General features: G+C 46.1%; 1 protein-coding gene across 2 annotated transcripts in view; it reads left to right on the plus strand.

The window, feature by feature from the left end:
* The window catches only part of SNAP25 (synaptosome associated protein 25), a 44,707-nt gene that overhangs the window by 19,355 nt on the left and 9,426 nt on the right, over positions 1-15,926 (plus strand). The window contains exon 4 of one of the 2 annotated variants that reach the window (XM_074988471.1): positions 12,166-12,283. In XM_074988471.1, the coding sequence (XP_074844572.1) occupies positions 12,166-12,283 (118 nt within the window). Of the gene's footprint in view, positions 1-12,165; positions 12,284-12,421; positions 12,540-15,926 lie in introns of both variants that reach the window. The other variant, XM_074988470.1, reaches the window with a different exon arrangement.

A 15,926-nucleotide genomic window follows, 5' to 3' on the forward strand; every position in this document is an offset into this window, starting at 1 on the left:
CCACTCGCCATGTGCCTGGGCGTCCTCCGATGCCCGAGCGGTGATAGTTCCATCCGGGGTGGGAGGAGAAGGGGCGGTCCCAGGGACTGCCGCGGTCAGGGCATCGCCGGTCATGTGGCTGGCGCCCCCCGGGTTGGAGAAGGTCCCGGGCTCCCCTCTTTTGTGCCAGGTCAGGGGGCAATCCCTCCAGACATGCCCCGCTGCCCGACACACAAAGCACCGGGCCTCCCCCAAGGTATAGTAGACCCGGTACTGGGCCCCTTGATGAGGCACCAATATCGTCCCCTCCTGGGCCACCCCGCCCTGTGCTGCCGGCGGCGGCAGTTGGATTCGTGCCTGCTGGCGGAAGGAGAGCACGTGCCATAGGGCGGGGTGTTTGCAGCCAAGAGGGAGGGGACTCAGGACCGACAAGGGCTGGCCCAGGGAGGTGAGGAAGGGCAGAAGGGCGGAACTGGGGAGAAAGGGAGGGACAGAAGAGAAAACCACCCGTATGCCCAGGTCCTCGAGCGGCTCCAGGGGCACGTGGACGCCCCCAACTGCCAAGCCCGTCTCCACCGCCTCCTGCATGGCAGCCTCCGACTCCAGGAAGAAGATGATCTTCCCGAACATTCGAGAGGCCACCACCACGGCCGCGGGCCCCACCGCCCACACCAACACCCGCACATAGGGCTCGACGTGGGGTGAGGCCGACACTATGAGGCAGTGGACTCCGTGCCTCCTGGTGAGGGTGGGGAAGGGGCCGTGACCGTTGGGGATGGTATTCTGAGCGGAGGCGGAAGGAGCAGGATGCATGGCAGCCGCCGCCACCTGGGCATATAACCTGGGGGCCGGGGGATCAGAGCTCCCAGGATCGGTGGAGGGAACGGGGGGGCGGGAAGGAGGGGAAGCTGCAGCAGGTGTTTCGGCAGCTGGGGTGGAGGGCCTGGCCGCGGGAGGTTTGGCCTTCTGGGCAGGGCTCTTGCCCTTTTTGGTCCCCTGGCCCTTCCTGCCCTTTCGGGGGCGGGGGGGCGGTGGGATTCGGGGCGGGGTTGCTGGAGGAGGGCACCACGGCAGAGACAGCAGGAGCCCCAGCCCCCACGCCCGCACCCTCAACGAACGCAACGGCAAGATCCCCGGCAGCCCTGGACAAGTGGGCCACTATTTCAAGGGTGGAAGGGGTAGTAGTGGAGGGAAGAGGGAGGGGGGCACCACCAGATGTCCCCCCAGAGGTTGTGGAGGTCATGATGAGGGGTGGAGGGCAAGGAGTTTTATAGAAGTGGGGCACTTTAAGAAGGAGTGGGGGAGGGGAGGAGGAAGGGAGGGAGGAAGTGGCTACCCTCCCCCACTGGCCAGGCTGAGGACCTGGTCAGGTGGGGGTGGGGCAGGAGGAGAGAGGGAGGAAAGGGAATGCAAGAAGGCCACAACTCCCAGCACAAGATGGTAAATGGCTCCTACTACTGCACTGGGATGTGGAGGGGGGGGTCAATATATATAAGTGTGGGGAGGTGAGCATGAGAAAAGGGGGGGGACTCAGGCACCTAACAAACACAAAGGTGGGGGGGTGGGCACAAAGGGAGGGGTAAGAAGGAGGGGTGGCAGAGCCAACCAGGAAGGGGAGGGAGTGTTAGGGGAAAGGTGTGCCCACGGGTGCCTGAAGGAGGGCCCACAGCAGCTGCTGCTGCAGAGCCCCACAGATGCCGGAAGGAGGAAGAACATAAGAACATAAGAATGGCCATACTGGGTCAGACCAAAGGTCCATCAAGCCCAGCATCCCATCTGCCGACGGTGGCCAATGCCAGGCGCCCCAGAGAAGGAGAACAGAAGACAAGTGATTTATCTCCTGCCATCCATCTCCTGCCCTTGTTATGAAGGCTAGGGCACCATACTTTATCCCTGGCTAATAGCCATTTATGGACCTGACCTGCAAAAATTTATCAAGCTCTTTTTTAAACCCTAATAGAGTCCTGGCCTTCACAGCCTCCTCGGGCAAGGAGTTCCACAGGTTGACTGTGCGCTGTGTGAAGAAAAATTTCCTTTTATTAGTTTTGAACCCACTACCCATCAATTTCATTTGGTGTCCCCTAGTTCTTGTATTATGGGAAAAGGTAAATAATTTTTCTATATTCACTTTCTCCACACCATTCATGATTTTATATACCTCTATCATATCGCCCCTCAATCGCCTCTTTTCCAAACTGAAAAGTCCCAGTCTCTCTAGCCTCTCCCCATATGGGACCCTTTCCAAGCCCCTAATCATCTTAGTCGCCCTTTTCTGAACCTTTTCTAATGCCAATATATCTTTTTTGAGGTGAGGAGACCACATCTGCACGCAGTACTCGAGATGTGGGCGTACCATAGTTTTATATAGGGGAAGTATGATATCTTTTGTCTTATTATCGATCCCTTTTTTAATAATTCCTAACATCCTATTTGCCTTACTAACTGCCGCTGCACACTGCGTGGATGTCTTCAGAGAACTATCCACTATAACTCCAAGATCCCTTTCCTGATCTGTCGTAGCTAAATTTGACCCCATCATGTAGTACGTGTAATTTGGGTTATTTTTTCCAACATGCATTACCTTACACTTACCCACATTAAATTTCATTTGCCATTTTGCTGCCCAATCACTCAGTTTGCTGAGATCTTTTTGTAGTTCTTCACAATCCCTTTTGGTTTTGACTGTCCTGAACAACTTGGTGTCATCTGCAAACTTTGCCACCTCACTGCTTACCTCATTTTCCAGATCATTGATGAACAAGTTGAACAGGATCGGTCCCAGGACTGAGCCCTGGGGAACACCACTAGTTACCCCCCTCCATTGTGAAAATTTACCATTTATTCCCACCCTTTGTTTTCTGTCTTTTAACCAATTCCCGATCCATGAAAGGACCTTTCCTCCTATCCCATGACCACCTAATTTACATAAAAGCCTTTGGTGTGGGACCGTGTCAAAGGCTTTCTGGAAATCTAGGTATATTATGTCCACTGGGTGCCCCTTGTCCGCATGTTTATTAACCCCTTCAAAGAATTCTAATAGATTAGACAGACACGACTTCCCTCTGCAAAAACCATGCTGACTTTTGCCCAACAATTCGTGCTCTTCTATGTGCCTTGCAATTTTACTCTTTACTAGTGTTTCTACTAATTTGCCTGGTACTGATGTTAAACTTATCGGTCTATAATTGCCAGGATCTCCTCTAGAGCCTTTTTTAAATATTGGTGTTATATTGGCCGTCTTCCAGTCATTTGGTACCAAAGTGGATTTAAAGGATAGGTTACAAACCACTGTTAATAACTCCGCAATTTCACATTTGAGTTCTTTCAGAACCCTTGGGTGAATGCCATCTGGTCCTGGGGACTTGTTACTATTCAGCTTATCAATTAATTCCAAAACCTCCTCTAATGTCACTTCAATCTGAGTGAGTTCCTCAGATTTGTCGCCTAAAAAGGCTGGCTCAGATTTAGGAACCTCTGTAACATCTTCAGCCGTGAAGACTGAAGCAAAGAAATCATTTAATCGCTCCGCAATGGCACTGTCTTCCTTGATCGCTCCTTTTATATCTTTATCATCCAAGGGGCAGATAGTTAGGGTGGGGCCCAGTTGGAGAGGGCCCTGGGGCAGCTGGGTGTGGGGGGTGGGTTAAAGGAGGCAGTGGCTGCAGGGGTGGGGCAGGGACCACACCCTAACACCTCACCCCCAACTACGCAGCCACCCCTATGGAGCCCAGGTGGGGAGGGGCGCCACCCAAACTCACCACCCCAAGCCACTCCACAGCAAGCTGTGGAGGGAAAGCCCGGGCCGCCGCCCAAGAAAGCCCCTTACCTCCTCCGGAGCAGCGAGGATGCAGTAGCCAGTGGATGGAAAGGTGGGCCCAAGTAGACGGCCAGCAGAGTCCCCCCAGAAGATGGAAGGAGGGGGGTACCCCCCTCCCCGCCAAGAGGCAGGGCAGCAGGAGTCCCCCCCACACACACACCACCCACGCAGCAGGTCCAGAAGAAACTAGCTGGAAGGGGTGGGGTGAGGGGGAGAAGAAAGCAGCCTGCCTAAGGCAGGGAAGAGAAGCTGGCCCAGAAAGGGGGGGGGGGGGCAAATGACAGCCCCAGGGGGTCCTGAAGCAGCCAAAGGCTGCCCACCCCCCCCCGCACCTCACCTCCCAACTGCGGGGCTCCCCAAATGGGATCCCCACAGCAGCCCTGCAGCCTGGAGGACAGAGTGTTTCTGTTCCTTGTCTAGGCCCAGACCTTCATTGGTCAAATAGGCCCTGTGCTCCCTATAAAAGGCTCCCCATCTGGTAGCGGGGCGGGGGAGGGGGAGGTTTTGGGAGGTGCACCAGAGGAGCAGGAGCAGGAGCAGAGCGAAAAGGTACCACGGGGAAGTGGTGGGTGGAGTGGCCCAGGGTGAGGCTACTACTTTGGGGCAGGGGTAAAGGTCCTGCCAGTTGCCTCTTGTTCTCATAGGGACCCTGGGCTGGAGTCCAGGGTAGAGGGTGGGTCTGGACTCCCCCCCCCCCCCCCCCCCCCCCCCCCCCCCCCGCCCCAGGGATCACTTTACTGGAGCAGGCGCGAGCCTGCAAGGGGACTGGTATTATTCTCCCTGTACTGGTCCTGCCTATGATGAGGATGGCTCGCTAAGCAGAGACCCCTGCCTTTGGAAGGGCCTGGGCAAAAGGGGGACCTCTGTGAGTCTCTGAGGCACCACAGATCCGCCAGGAAGCGCAGGGACCCACAGAGGCTGACAAGGGACTTTGTCACAATACGTATAGTCCAATACGTATAGTCTCTCTTTGTGTAACATTTGCAACTCCTATTAATAATGCCGTTATTTCACTGTGGAATGTTAATGCGTGCAGCGGCATTGCTAGCTGCTGGGGACCCAGTGGCAAGGAGGAAGTGGGGCCAGCTCCGTGCCCTCAGAAGGTGGGGAGCAGAGCGGAAGTGGCAAGGCCAAGGGCAGTTAGCTCCACCTGGGGCTTGGAGCTCTGGCTGCTGCCTTGAAGTGCTGGGCCTCAAGACAACTGTCCTCTTTGCCACTTCCCCCACCCCCCGTCAGTGGGCCTGAATGCATGGCTTAGCTGCTCTGTTTCACAAGTGAATGAAAAGAGGAGCTTCTTGACATCAGCATCAGTATTTCTCCGCAAGGGTAAGGTGGAACTGTGCTTCCAATGTAACACCAACCATCGTAGGGAGATGAGAGAGTTTGGACTAGATGGTGACAGAGCTGGCCCAGTTGACAGCCGCTGAACCTGTGTCTCTTCTTGCTGTAAGTCTAAAATAAGCACTAAAGCCCATAACATAAACATTAAGCTCCTCAGTTAATAGCAGACTGATCATTGCTTTCTCAGGCATCCAAAACTCAACTGAAGACAGAGGGGCTGAGCGTGTGACTATCACATGCAGGGAATGAAAGTACAAGTCTAGGGCCCCTTCCTGGTCTGCTGAAAACTCCCATTGTCACTAGTTGCGTAAGCAAAACAAGCAGGATTTGGGTAATAATCATTGTGGATACCTGCTCATCAAAGTGAGAGTCCAGGCCATGTGTGTTTTTGCCTTCCAGTAGCTGCTAAGTAGAGCTGGGTGGAATATCTGAAACCAAACAGAAAATGCCTGAAACACCCCCAGTTTTGTGTTTCATTCCAAACTCCAAACTAACTGTACTGGTAAATGTGCTAAGGTTCGTGACCTTTAAGAATGAACCTGAGCCTTATTTTATAGCTTTTTGCATCAAATCCAGACAAAACTCATCGGTGGTGCATCTATTTTGGGGTTTCACCAAGTTCTACTTTAGACACCAGTGAAATCCAGCATCATGAATGACAGCATCCAATCCTAGGAAAAAACTTATTTCAAAGAGATACATGCACAGAACTCCTGCTGATATTCGTAATGGGAGTGCCAGAAACTGATCAAAAAGAGAATACCACCGGAGCCTGTTTTACAAAATTCACCCCTCTCTATGGGCCAGCACAAAGTTCAAGCACTACTTTAGTCCAATTTTGTTCCAATTTCAAGGACTTGAATGGTGCATAAGCCATAGGTAGACTTTCTTCACAGGAGTGAGTTTCACCCTTAAAGCATGAGATAATTCATTTTTTTCACATAAGCTCTTTTCAGAGTCAAGTTTGCACATCTCTAACTTTTCATGAATCATGACAGCAAAGAGAGGTTGGGTTAGTTGTGTCAAAACAGATACAGTGTCTGCATAAATGACATATATTCGTTATGAGGCCCTGAAGTGAACTGCACAGTTAAAAATAAATCAATAAGTACAAATGTTGTGAGTGAAAGCCAGTAACTATCCAAAAAAATCTATTTGAAAAGCCTTGTACATACCAGGAGTCCTTAGCTAGGTGAGTAGTTCTATTGACTATGCATAGATTACACTTTTGAGCAAGGATTACACATATAAGGGTTTTATGGTTGGGCCATTTGATCTTTTCCTAATCCAGGAATTCTGTACTAAATTCCCATTGAATATACCCGGACATTCTATGATCAACTGTGCAGCCAGTCAGTACAACTGGAAATATTCAGACAACATAAAAGCTTCTTTAAAATGGTCATAGTCATGCCTTCAGTGCTTCAGTAAATTACTCTAGTAATTATAGATTGCAGCTTTCTCAAAAAAGAGACTGAGCATGCTGCAAAGCCAAGGAATATTGTAATCATGGTACTATGATAAATGCATTTTAATTATGTTTGTGTAATATTTAGCAGCATGCCAGTCTAATAATAATTGCTGCAACTTTTTTTAAATTGCGATGTACTTTTTATATGTAATTGGGCAAAATTTACCTCTGATGATTTTTACAACCCTACAGTTAGTGCAGCATGTGTAACTCACGGATATCTCAGCAGATTATCCAATGAAAGAAAGCATTTGTGAACATACCTGTGTGATCATTGTTCAATGGCCCTGACGTCACAAGTGACTTAAAATGTTTATTAGATGCCATCTAGATTAAGAAGGCTACACTGATCTTTCCAAGGGTGACTAACAAAATATCTCATCTTTCCAACTACTTAGCCCCCTTTGGGTTTTTCTGTTTCTAGATTTTCTAGACAACACGTTTGCTTTGATGTTGCAGAAAGCTTAGTAGATGCAACACAGCCAGCTTCTGTTTCAATAACACAGAGCAGAACTCACTTTCTGGCATCAGTAAGCAAGTGTCTTTGAAATCATCCCTGTAGAGGAAAGAGGCCAATGTATCTCTGTAATAGTAGGTATTTAGATGGTTTTCTGGGTGAAAACTACTTTGGCTAGCTCCTCTTGGCTCTAAGAGTTCAGTCTCATTTGCAGGTCACTAGGGCACCCAGTACATTGAATCCCCACAGACAGCTACTGCAAAGTGGGCCATCACAAGGCCCTTTATTAGAAGTCCAACAGCAGCCACATTCACTAGGGGGACCTAAAGGCCTGGTTCAATGTCCACTGAAGTCAACAGGGATCTTTCAAATGATTTGAATGGGCTTTAGATCAGGACCTGCAACAGTCAGAGCAATACTCGATATCCCAAACACCCAAGGGCCCAGATATTCCTTCCAAAGCCAGTGAAATTAGGCTCAGTAAGGAATAAGTCGAAACTGCCCCTTACCAGGCGAAATCCACTGAGAGAAGCTTGTGTAGATTTCTTCCCAGTCACTGCTCCACTCTGTGAATATGCCATAGGCTCCAAGGATCCCTAAAGGTCCCTCACCCTTCTCCACAGCTGCCTCAAGCTTTCACTGTATCTCTGGGTCTCCTGAAGCCCACCCACCCTGACTGTGTGACTTCAGTGGAGCTACTTGACAGGGCTCCAACCACCAACAGTTGCTTCTTCCATCCATTAAAGGGGCATGCCCAGTGTGAGAGGAGAGGCGTGGGATAGAACATGGCCTGAGGTTACATGACCTTCTTTCCTGACCGATGAAGGGTTCCTGGGAGTGATGCTCCTTCCTCCACTCATCTTACACACCCATTCTCCCCTCACAGGCCCTAGAGCATTCTGCAGAGTAATGGCAGAGAAATGGACGCTGCAGGAAAAAGAATGAACCTCGTTTTGCACATATTGAGATCTCTGCATGTAGGATGTCCTCTGCGCATAGGCCGAGATGGTATGACGACCTCAGAGTTGGCCAATTGACTTCAGTGAAGGTTGCTCACTGTCTGTGCTACCCAGGGTCAAGCCACGGGATACTACGTAGTTTTGTTCATGTTGTAGATCTTATCAGGGGAAAAGCAGAGGAAATGTGCTCTTGTGTTCTCCTTATAGGGTGCTAAATATACGCTTAATATGATTCCTAAAATTTTTTATTGACAAAGCAAACCAGGGATTTGCCATGTTCCCATCCCTTTCGGTATGGCAGGAGACCACTTGGAGAGGAAGTGAGGTGCCAAAATTCTGCCGCCAGCACCTCTACAGTCCGCACCCAGCTGTAGCTCATTTTCTATAGACAGAGCCAATGTTGTCATAGAGTCATCAACATTTGGAAAACAACTGGCTCGAATTATTCCTTGGCAAGACACAGTGGTGATGATTGGGAGCAGAAAGTGCTTTGACGAACTGGCTCCCCTGCCATCTGGACCACATTGGTCACAGTAGCCTAGAGATCCTGTGGATTTCTCCATGACACTCACTGAGCAGACAGGACCACTGTTAAGACCTGCCTTCTCTTCCATTTATTAGGAGACTGTACCCTTTTCTCTACATGATGAGGCTCTGGTCATGGTGATCCACATGTCCATTATCACCCAGCTGGATAGCTAGAATCCATATAATTGATATCCCTTTCACATGGAGAGTCTGTTTTACTAAATCGCTTGGGAGCAGATGCTTTGCTAGCACAAATTGTCATTTCTTCTGCCCCAGCTGATCTGGTATAATAGAAAGAAAATTAGATTGGGGAAGCCAGTTAAATATATATGACCTTAACTGTTTGTGAGCCATCAAATGCTGCATCAGTGACAAAATGTCTAGGCCAGATTCTGATCTCTGCTTAACCAACATAATCCAGAGTAACCCCCCTTCATTTTTATTCTGCTGTAATGGTGATTCAGATAGAGTGTGTTCATCCATCTTGCCTATTTGTCAGATCCTCAGCTCCTGTAAGCTGGCATCATTCCATTGAAGCACCTGGAGTTCTGCTGATTTAAGTCGGCTAAGAATCTGGCCTGTTAGATTTAAATTAAACAAGCCATTTTAGAAGGAGCAGCCAGATGTCTAAAGTGCTGGGCTACTAGGGCAATACAGGCTTTGGAGGCTGATGTGGTTCACCTTCATGGGGAAATAAATTGCTTGTATGCAGTTTTGTTCCCCAGGGATAGCATAAGCTCTCATGAAGGCTGCCATCAAATGGAATCACAAACGGAAGCATACTCACAAATCCTGATGTATGATAAATTAAAGCAGAGCTGTGGTAAGAGATATGATTTAAAGATGTTATTGAGCCATGTAAAATACACCCTTCAGTTAACCCTTGCCTGACTTGCCATGATGGGGAACATTACAGAAAATCTGTTGGGAGTAAAAGTTCAAAGGCCCCATCCTACTCTTGACTTCAGAGGGCGTTTGCCTGCATGAGGAATGAAGGATCATACTCAAGGTTCATCATTCATATTTGATCTGTGATTGATGCTTGCTGGAAGCTCAGTTGTCTCTATTGGCCAAATTATGTTGAGACTACATATCCAGGTATCCTCTGCAAAGTAACTGTAAAAATAGCACCAGCAGGGTCTGTATGTATTGCTTCTCGGATGGATGACCATGCCAAAAATGTCAAGTAATCTTCTACCTGAGAGCCCTGTCTGGCATCATCAAGTCCAGTTGTTTCATCACCACCCCTACTAAAAAGTGATCCATAACTGGGGCATATCTAGCAATTCTTGTCATGATGCGTGAGTCGGAATAGAATCCAGTTTGCTGTCCCACAGCAGCATGTGCTGTTCGAAGCTAAAGATTGTTAGTCAGTTAGTCGGCAGCAGACTTTGAGTACATAAGGAGCAGAGCAGGTGAGCAGAAATGCCCTTTTTACACTACCTGGTCACTTCTCTGATGACTGTGCTGTTTAAGATGGAATTGATGATCACCTAAGCTAGTTGCAGTTCCGTGTGTGAGGATTCTAATGGTAAAGAACAGATGAAAGGTTTCTGGTTTCTGTTCAACAGTTGTATTTGACAAAGCAGGTGAAGCATGTTGCTCAGATTTTCATATCAATGTTTAGCTCTTGAATCCTGTGAGGTCCATTCCTTCCAAAGGACACTGCCAGGTCATTTAGGCCTCAAAATGTCATAGGGTTTCATTTAGATTCAGACAATCCTCTTCAGTGCTGGGAATCCAAACACATGAAGCTGGATGTGGAGAAGACCGAAACCAACACATCACTTGTTGACACATCTGCTTTCACTTTCAAATTGAGAAGAAAAAAAAAACCAAGCAAACCAAAAAAACAAACCTTAAGTAGCATAAATAAAATGTTTAAAATTCTTTCATCTTAAATAATTGGGGCTGAGGTTTTCAAAGCCCAAAATACCCAACTCCTGTAAAGATCAATTCAAATGCATGAAATTCTGATGTGAAATGGGTATCCAAACACCCTAAGTCTTGAAAACCTTCGTCTCAAAGTGTCCTCAGAAACCGCAGGAAGAAATGAGGTCTTTTCCACTTCCCACTGAAGCCAGTGGAAGATTTCTAATGACTTCAACAGGGACATGAATGGGCTCTCATTTCTGAAATATATTATTTTTTTCTTGGCATGGTCCATTTACCTTCAGGCATCACATTGTAGTTATTACACTTTTGTGTCCTCTCATCTCTTTCTCCCCCCAGTCTAACACTCGGAAAAGTCTGTATGTATTTTCTGTATCCAGTGCAGGAAATGTGAATTTAACCAGTTTAACATGTTAGACATGTCATTATTTGTGTACAGTGAGTAATGATTTACTTGGCTAAAAGTTTTCATTGATTAAAATAGAGCCCTATACAATGTTTGGCCAACACATGACACATTTGCGTTTTGAAGACAAAACTACAGGCTAGAACCTCAACTGGAGTAAAATGGTAAAGCACCATTGAAATCCAAGTTAAGCTCTATGATCTCAGCGGAGTTGTGGTTATTCTTAACACCTAAGGAGCTATGCCTATAAGTTTGCGTTACTGCATGTGGCTGCTTTGGGTATTTTATTTTTTTTTCAGCTTCACTTGTGAAATTATGCTTAGCCACAGAGTTACCTAGCAAAACATGGAGCAAATTCAGCCCAAGGGTAATCAGGCAGACCCTTGATGTCACTGGAGCAGCACTGGGTCTCTATAAACCCCTTTACTGGCAGGATGGTTCTGTCACTAGTTCCAGTGCAAATCAGGAGTAATTTCATTAAAGTAAATGGACTCATACTGGCATAACGAATTGTTGTGAACGTCAGTGAGGGGCCTACTACTAAGCTCATTGAGTCAACTGGAACCTTCCCATAATCTTTAATGAGTGTTATTGAAGGTGTCTAGACTGGCATGACTCCCTTGACCCCAATGGGTTTACTACTGACTTGCAGCAGCATCCCTGAGAGAAGACTCTTCTGACTAGAGAAGGACCAGAACCAAATTTTGGATCTCAACTCTCCCAGCCCCTTCAAATATGTGTACCTGGACATAGGTCTTACCAGGACAGCTCATATCCATCTTTATCATCATTACTAACTGTCCCCTCACTTACTCATCCACAAATCAAAGCAGTTGCATCATCAGCCATCTAATTCAAAGGCCTTTGTAAGCGTAAGTAATTAAGGTATTGTCCATTGAATGAGACTTGTTCTTTTATTAAAGTGCGTAAATAAATGCCGGATAACTCTATCTTTTTTCTTTCTCTTGGATGTCATTGGTGTCTTAGTAAGTGGATGTACTGTATTATGTTTCTGGACTTTAAGGATTTGACCGTGTTTCCTTTCTATGCCATTACATCTTGTTTAATATATTTCAAACATCTCTCTCTCTTTTTTTGTTTTGTTTTGCTTTACTCTATCCATGCTAGTGAAAGGCATTGCACTTCAACATCTAGCTTGGCATACATCCCAGCAGCAATGCATCAGCTCTGATTAATGCATTGTAATATGGCTATTAATTCAGTTTCCCATGGTCATTTTTCATATTCTGTTGAAGACAAACAAGCAGCAAAAATACAATTCATTCCATGCTGTCATCCCTTTGTCCTGACCAGAACAACTCGATCGTGTTGAAGAAGGCATGAACCATATCAACCAAGACATGAAGGAGGCTGAGAAAAATTTAAAAGATTTAGGGAAATGCTGTGGCCTTTTCATATGTCCTTGTAACAAGTAGGTACTGGGTACCGGCTCTGCTATGTGGTGTCCAGTTTTTTTGTCACAGTGAATGTCTGAAGTTTTTGTCTTTTTTTTCTTTGTCCTTTTCCATCTGCTTCATTCTGTGGGGATAAAATACTTGTGTTTAATCAGAACAACTGGAACGCATCGAAGAGGGAATGGACCAAATCAATAAGGACATGAAAGAAGCAGAAAAGAATTTGACGGACCTAGGAAAATTCTGTGGTCTTTGTGTCTGTCCATGTAACAAGTAGGTGCTGCCTGCCTGCCTGAATCTTTTTGAGCACTCAAGGCCAATCTTGAAAGCCTTGTGAAGCTCATCCTTGCTAGGCACATGGACAGGATGAGCATGTGGCATGCAGATAGAACGATTCTGGTTCCAATGCATTCATCTCATAGTATAGACAATTCAGTGGGAATTACTGTAGATGCATTAAAATCAGGCATACTGCAGTGAAAGCTTTACTGTAAACACCTTTTAATGATAAAAGTTTCAACATTTTACAGAAAGTGTACTCTGTGGTACTACTACCTAGCTGACAAAAATCTGGGTAACATCAGGGCTGTTTTGTTTTTGTTTTTTTTCCTGGAGAACCTGAAATTAAAAAAAAAAGAAAAACAAAAACAAAAACATGTTATCATGATCAAGGTGAAAAAAGGTATAGTTAAAACTTGCAGAAGAGGTCATTTGGGACAAGTATCAAAATTCTGGAAGGGAAATGAATATCTTTCCATTGCTCAGTAGATACCTCCCTTGACATGATCTTGAAAGAGACATGAAGTTTTGCATTTTGATCCCAACTTACAGTAGTTACCATCTTGTAATTAATCAAAATTTAGAACCACTGAACTGGTCATGCCAAATTTCTCTCCATTGGGTAGAACGTACACTAAGCAGAAATGTTGAAATATGTCTGGTTCGCTTGCATGCCATCACATTCAAATGAAACCTGTTCTTGAAGTACTGCAAAACTTGCTTCAAATGCAACAAAAAAATGTGGTATGTGGTTGTGAGGGTCATTCTTAGCTTTGCAGATCATCCATAGAGGTTTTAAAGTCCTGGCTTGACAAAGTCCTGGCTGGGACGATTTGGTTGGGGTTGATCCAGCTGTAGGCAGGGGGCTAGATTCGATGACCTCCTGAGGTCACTTCCAGCCCTAGGATTCTATGATTCTATGAAAAACACTGGAAAGACCAGATTTCTGAATAGATAAAAGACCTAGCATGCAGTCTAGCAATGTGCAAATTATAAGAATAGATAGTTATTAAAAATCAATTTATAATTAACAAACCCATAGGTTTCACTGGGGTGACTATACCATGCTGCAGTCTTCTGCAGGGAAGAGTTGCTTGATTTATCTCATAATTGGGACTGAACTTGATGTTATTCTTACCCAGGCTAAACTGGTCTAAACTCCCCAGAATTCCCTGGGATTTTTCACTAAGAATAGTAGGAACAGTGTTGTTCTCCTAGGCTACGTCTACACGAAAGCCCAACCTCAAAATAAATATGCAATTTGCGCTACGCAAATCGTGTAGCTTATTTTGAATCAATTTTGAAATAGGCTATTTTGGCAGGTGGCACTGTCTAAATGGCACCATATGCCAATATAAAGCACTATTTCGAGGCATCCCTGTAATCCTCGCGCAATGAGGTTTACAAGGATGCCAGAACAGCGTGCCCGTTACCTCAAAAACTGGTTCAAGACAATGGGTGCATTTCGTAGATGTGGGCAGGTATTTCGGGATACTCCTGTATCCGGAAATAGCGCCCTCTGTGCAGACGTAGCGGTAGTGAGCACCTTTTCTTTTGAAGTTAATTTATTGAAGGGAAGTGTAATACTGGTATTTGTTTGGAGGGTGAGGAGGGAGATGGGACCTAAATATAACAGTTGAGCTTAAAAAGTCAATTTTCTTAGTTTGATATGGTGTGCTAAGGTACAAAGGCTATCTTTGCAGCCTATATTTGGCCCCACTGCAGTGTATATATGACCCTACTGTGTGTCTAACTCCATCAGGGTGCACCAGGCAATGTCAGGGATAGAATTCAAAGAGACATGCACACCCATGCTGCGAAGGGAATCTTGCACCAGCTGCAGTGTGGCCTAGAGTCTCAACTCTGCCCTTGCCTCCCCTCTGCACAGGAGCATTCAGTAGCAGCAGAGAGGAGACATGGGCTGTATACTTTCACAGGGCAGATCAGCAGCCCTGCTTGCCTGTAATTCCTGGAATCAGTCTACCTGTGATAGGAATATTCGAGGCAGGAATCCTCTGCAAATCCTATCCTGCAAGCTAGACTCTTAAATACAGCAAACCCCAGGGGATACTGCAGGAAATCTTGACTTTTTTGAGTGCACCAACTGTTGAGAAAGCCATTAAAAATTCATGGCCAGATCATCCACTGCTATAATTCAGTTTAACTCCATTGACATCACCCCCCAGTATCAGCTTTTACTGCCGGAGAATTTGGCACTCAAATATTTACCACTTCACAGTGATGGCCGTACCATGTTCTCTCCTGAGTGCAGATGGAAAGGCTCATTCAGGTATTTGGGGCAGAACATATTAGGTTTAATAGGTGTCACAGTGCTACAAATTGTTATTTATTTTTTCAAAGTAGAAGGTGGAACCAGACCAGTCACTGTGACATGAGCAGCTCCCTAAGCAAGCAATGCATTCAGTGAGGCTAATCACAGCGTCAGGCTGCAGCACTGCACTTGTCTTGCTTCTAGAGGCAGTTTTCACCGTCCTCAAGCCAGGAATCAATTTTTCTGGAAAGAGCAACTGTTCTTAGAGGTGCTGCTCAGCAGGAAGAGAAACCCATAAGGGCCAAATACCAGCATCACTGCAAAGTTCCCACAATTCCTTTTCCTTTCATATTTAACAATTCCCCATGACACAGAAATAATGTTAAATGAACCGGGTGTTCCAATTTAGGGCCCATTCCTACATTCCTTCATCAGCCAAAGTTCTCATTGGCTGAAATTTTGGCCCCCTTGTAGTCAATGGCCAAAGTTCCATTAGTTGCAATAGAGCCAGGAGTTCACTCATTGATTTTGGGTGGGAGGTTGGCAAGCACAAAAGACATGGGATCAGGCTCTGGATGGGCTATACAAACTCATGTGAGATATCTTACCTTCTGCATGTGGCAATGGTCTAAAAGCAAATGCATAAGCAATAACTATATGTGCAGCATTTGGGGTGTCAATCTCTAGTACTGTTTAGAGACATTTTCCTCATTCATTTCCAGAAAACAGGGTGTGTAATCCATTTCACCTAGCAAAAAAACCCTCAATATCATCTTTCTAAATTCTAAGAGATTTAAAAAAAAAACAAAAAACTAGCAGCATTGATGACTCCCTGGAAAATCCCCTTCAGTGGTGCTTTACTGATACCCTTTTAGTATGTAATTCATCTTTGCACAACACAAATTCCTGGCAGCTTGGGGGAGTCTAGAATTACATGGTGGGAGTATCTAAAGCTTATTTCAGTAACCTCCCCCGATTCGTCCTAAAGTTTGTTTGCTCCCTCCACCAAAGAGCAAGCTGCAGGATTGTTTTTTTTTTTATGGACAATCATAGGAATGTGCAGAACAAGGAAATTGGAATTTGCCATTCCCCAGAACGTGGCTGAAACC

This window comes from Carettochelys insculpta, chromosome 3 (assembly GCF_033958435.1).
Source record: "Carettochelys insculpta isolate YL-2023 chromosome 3, ASM3395843v1, whole genome shotgun sequence".
NCBI lineage: Eukaryota > Metazoa > Chordata > Testudines > Carettochelyidae > Carettochelys > Carettochelys insculpta.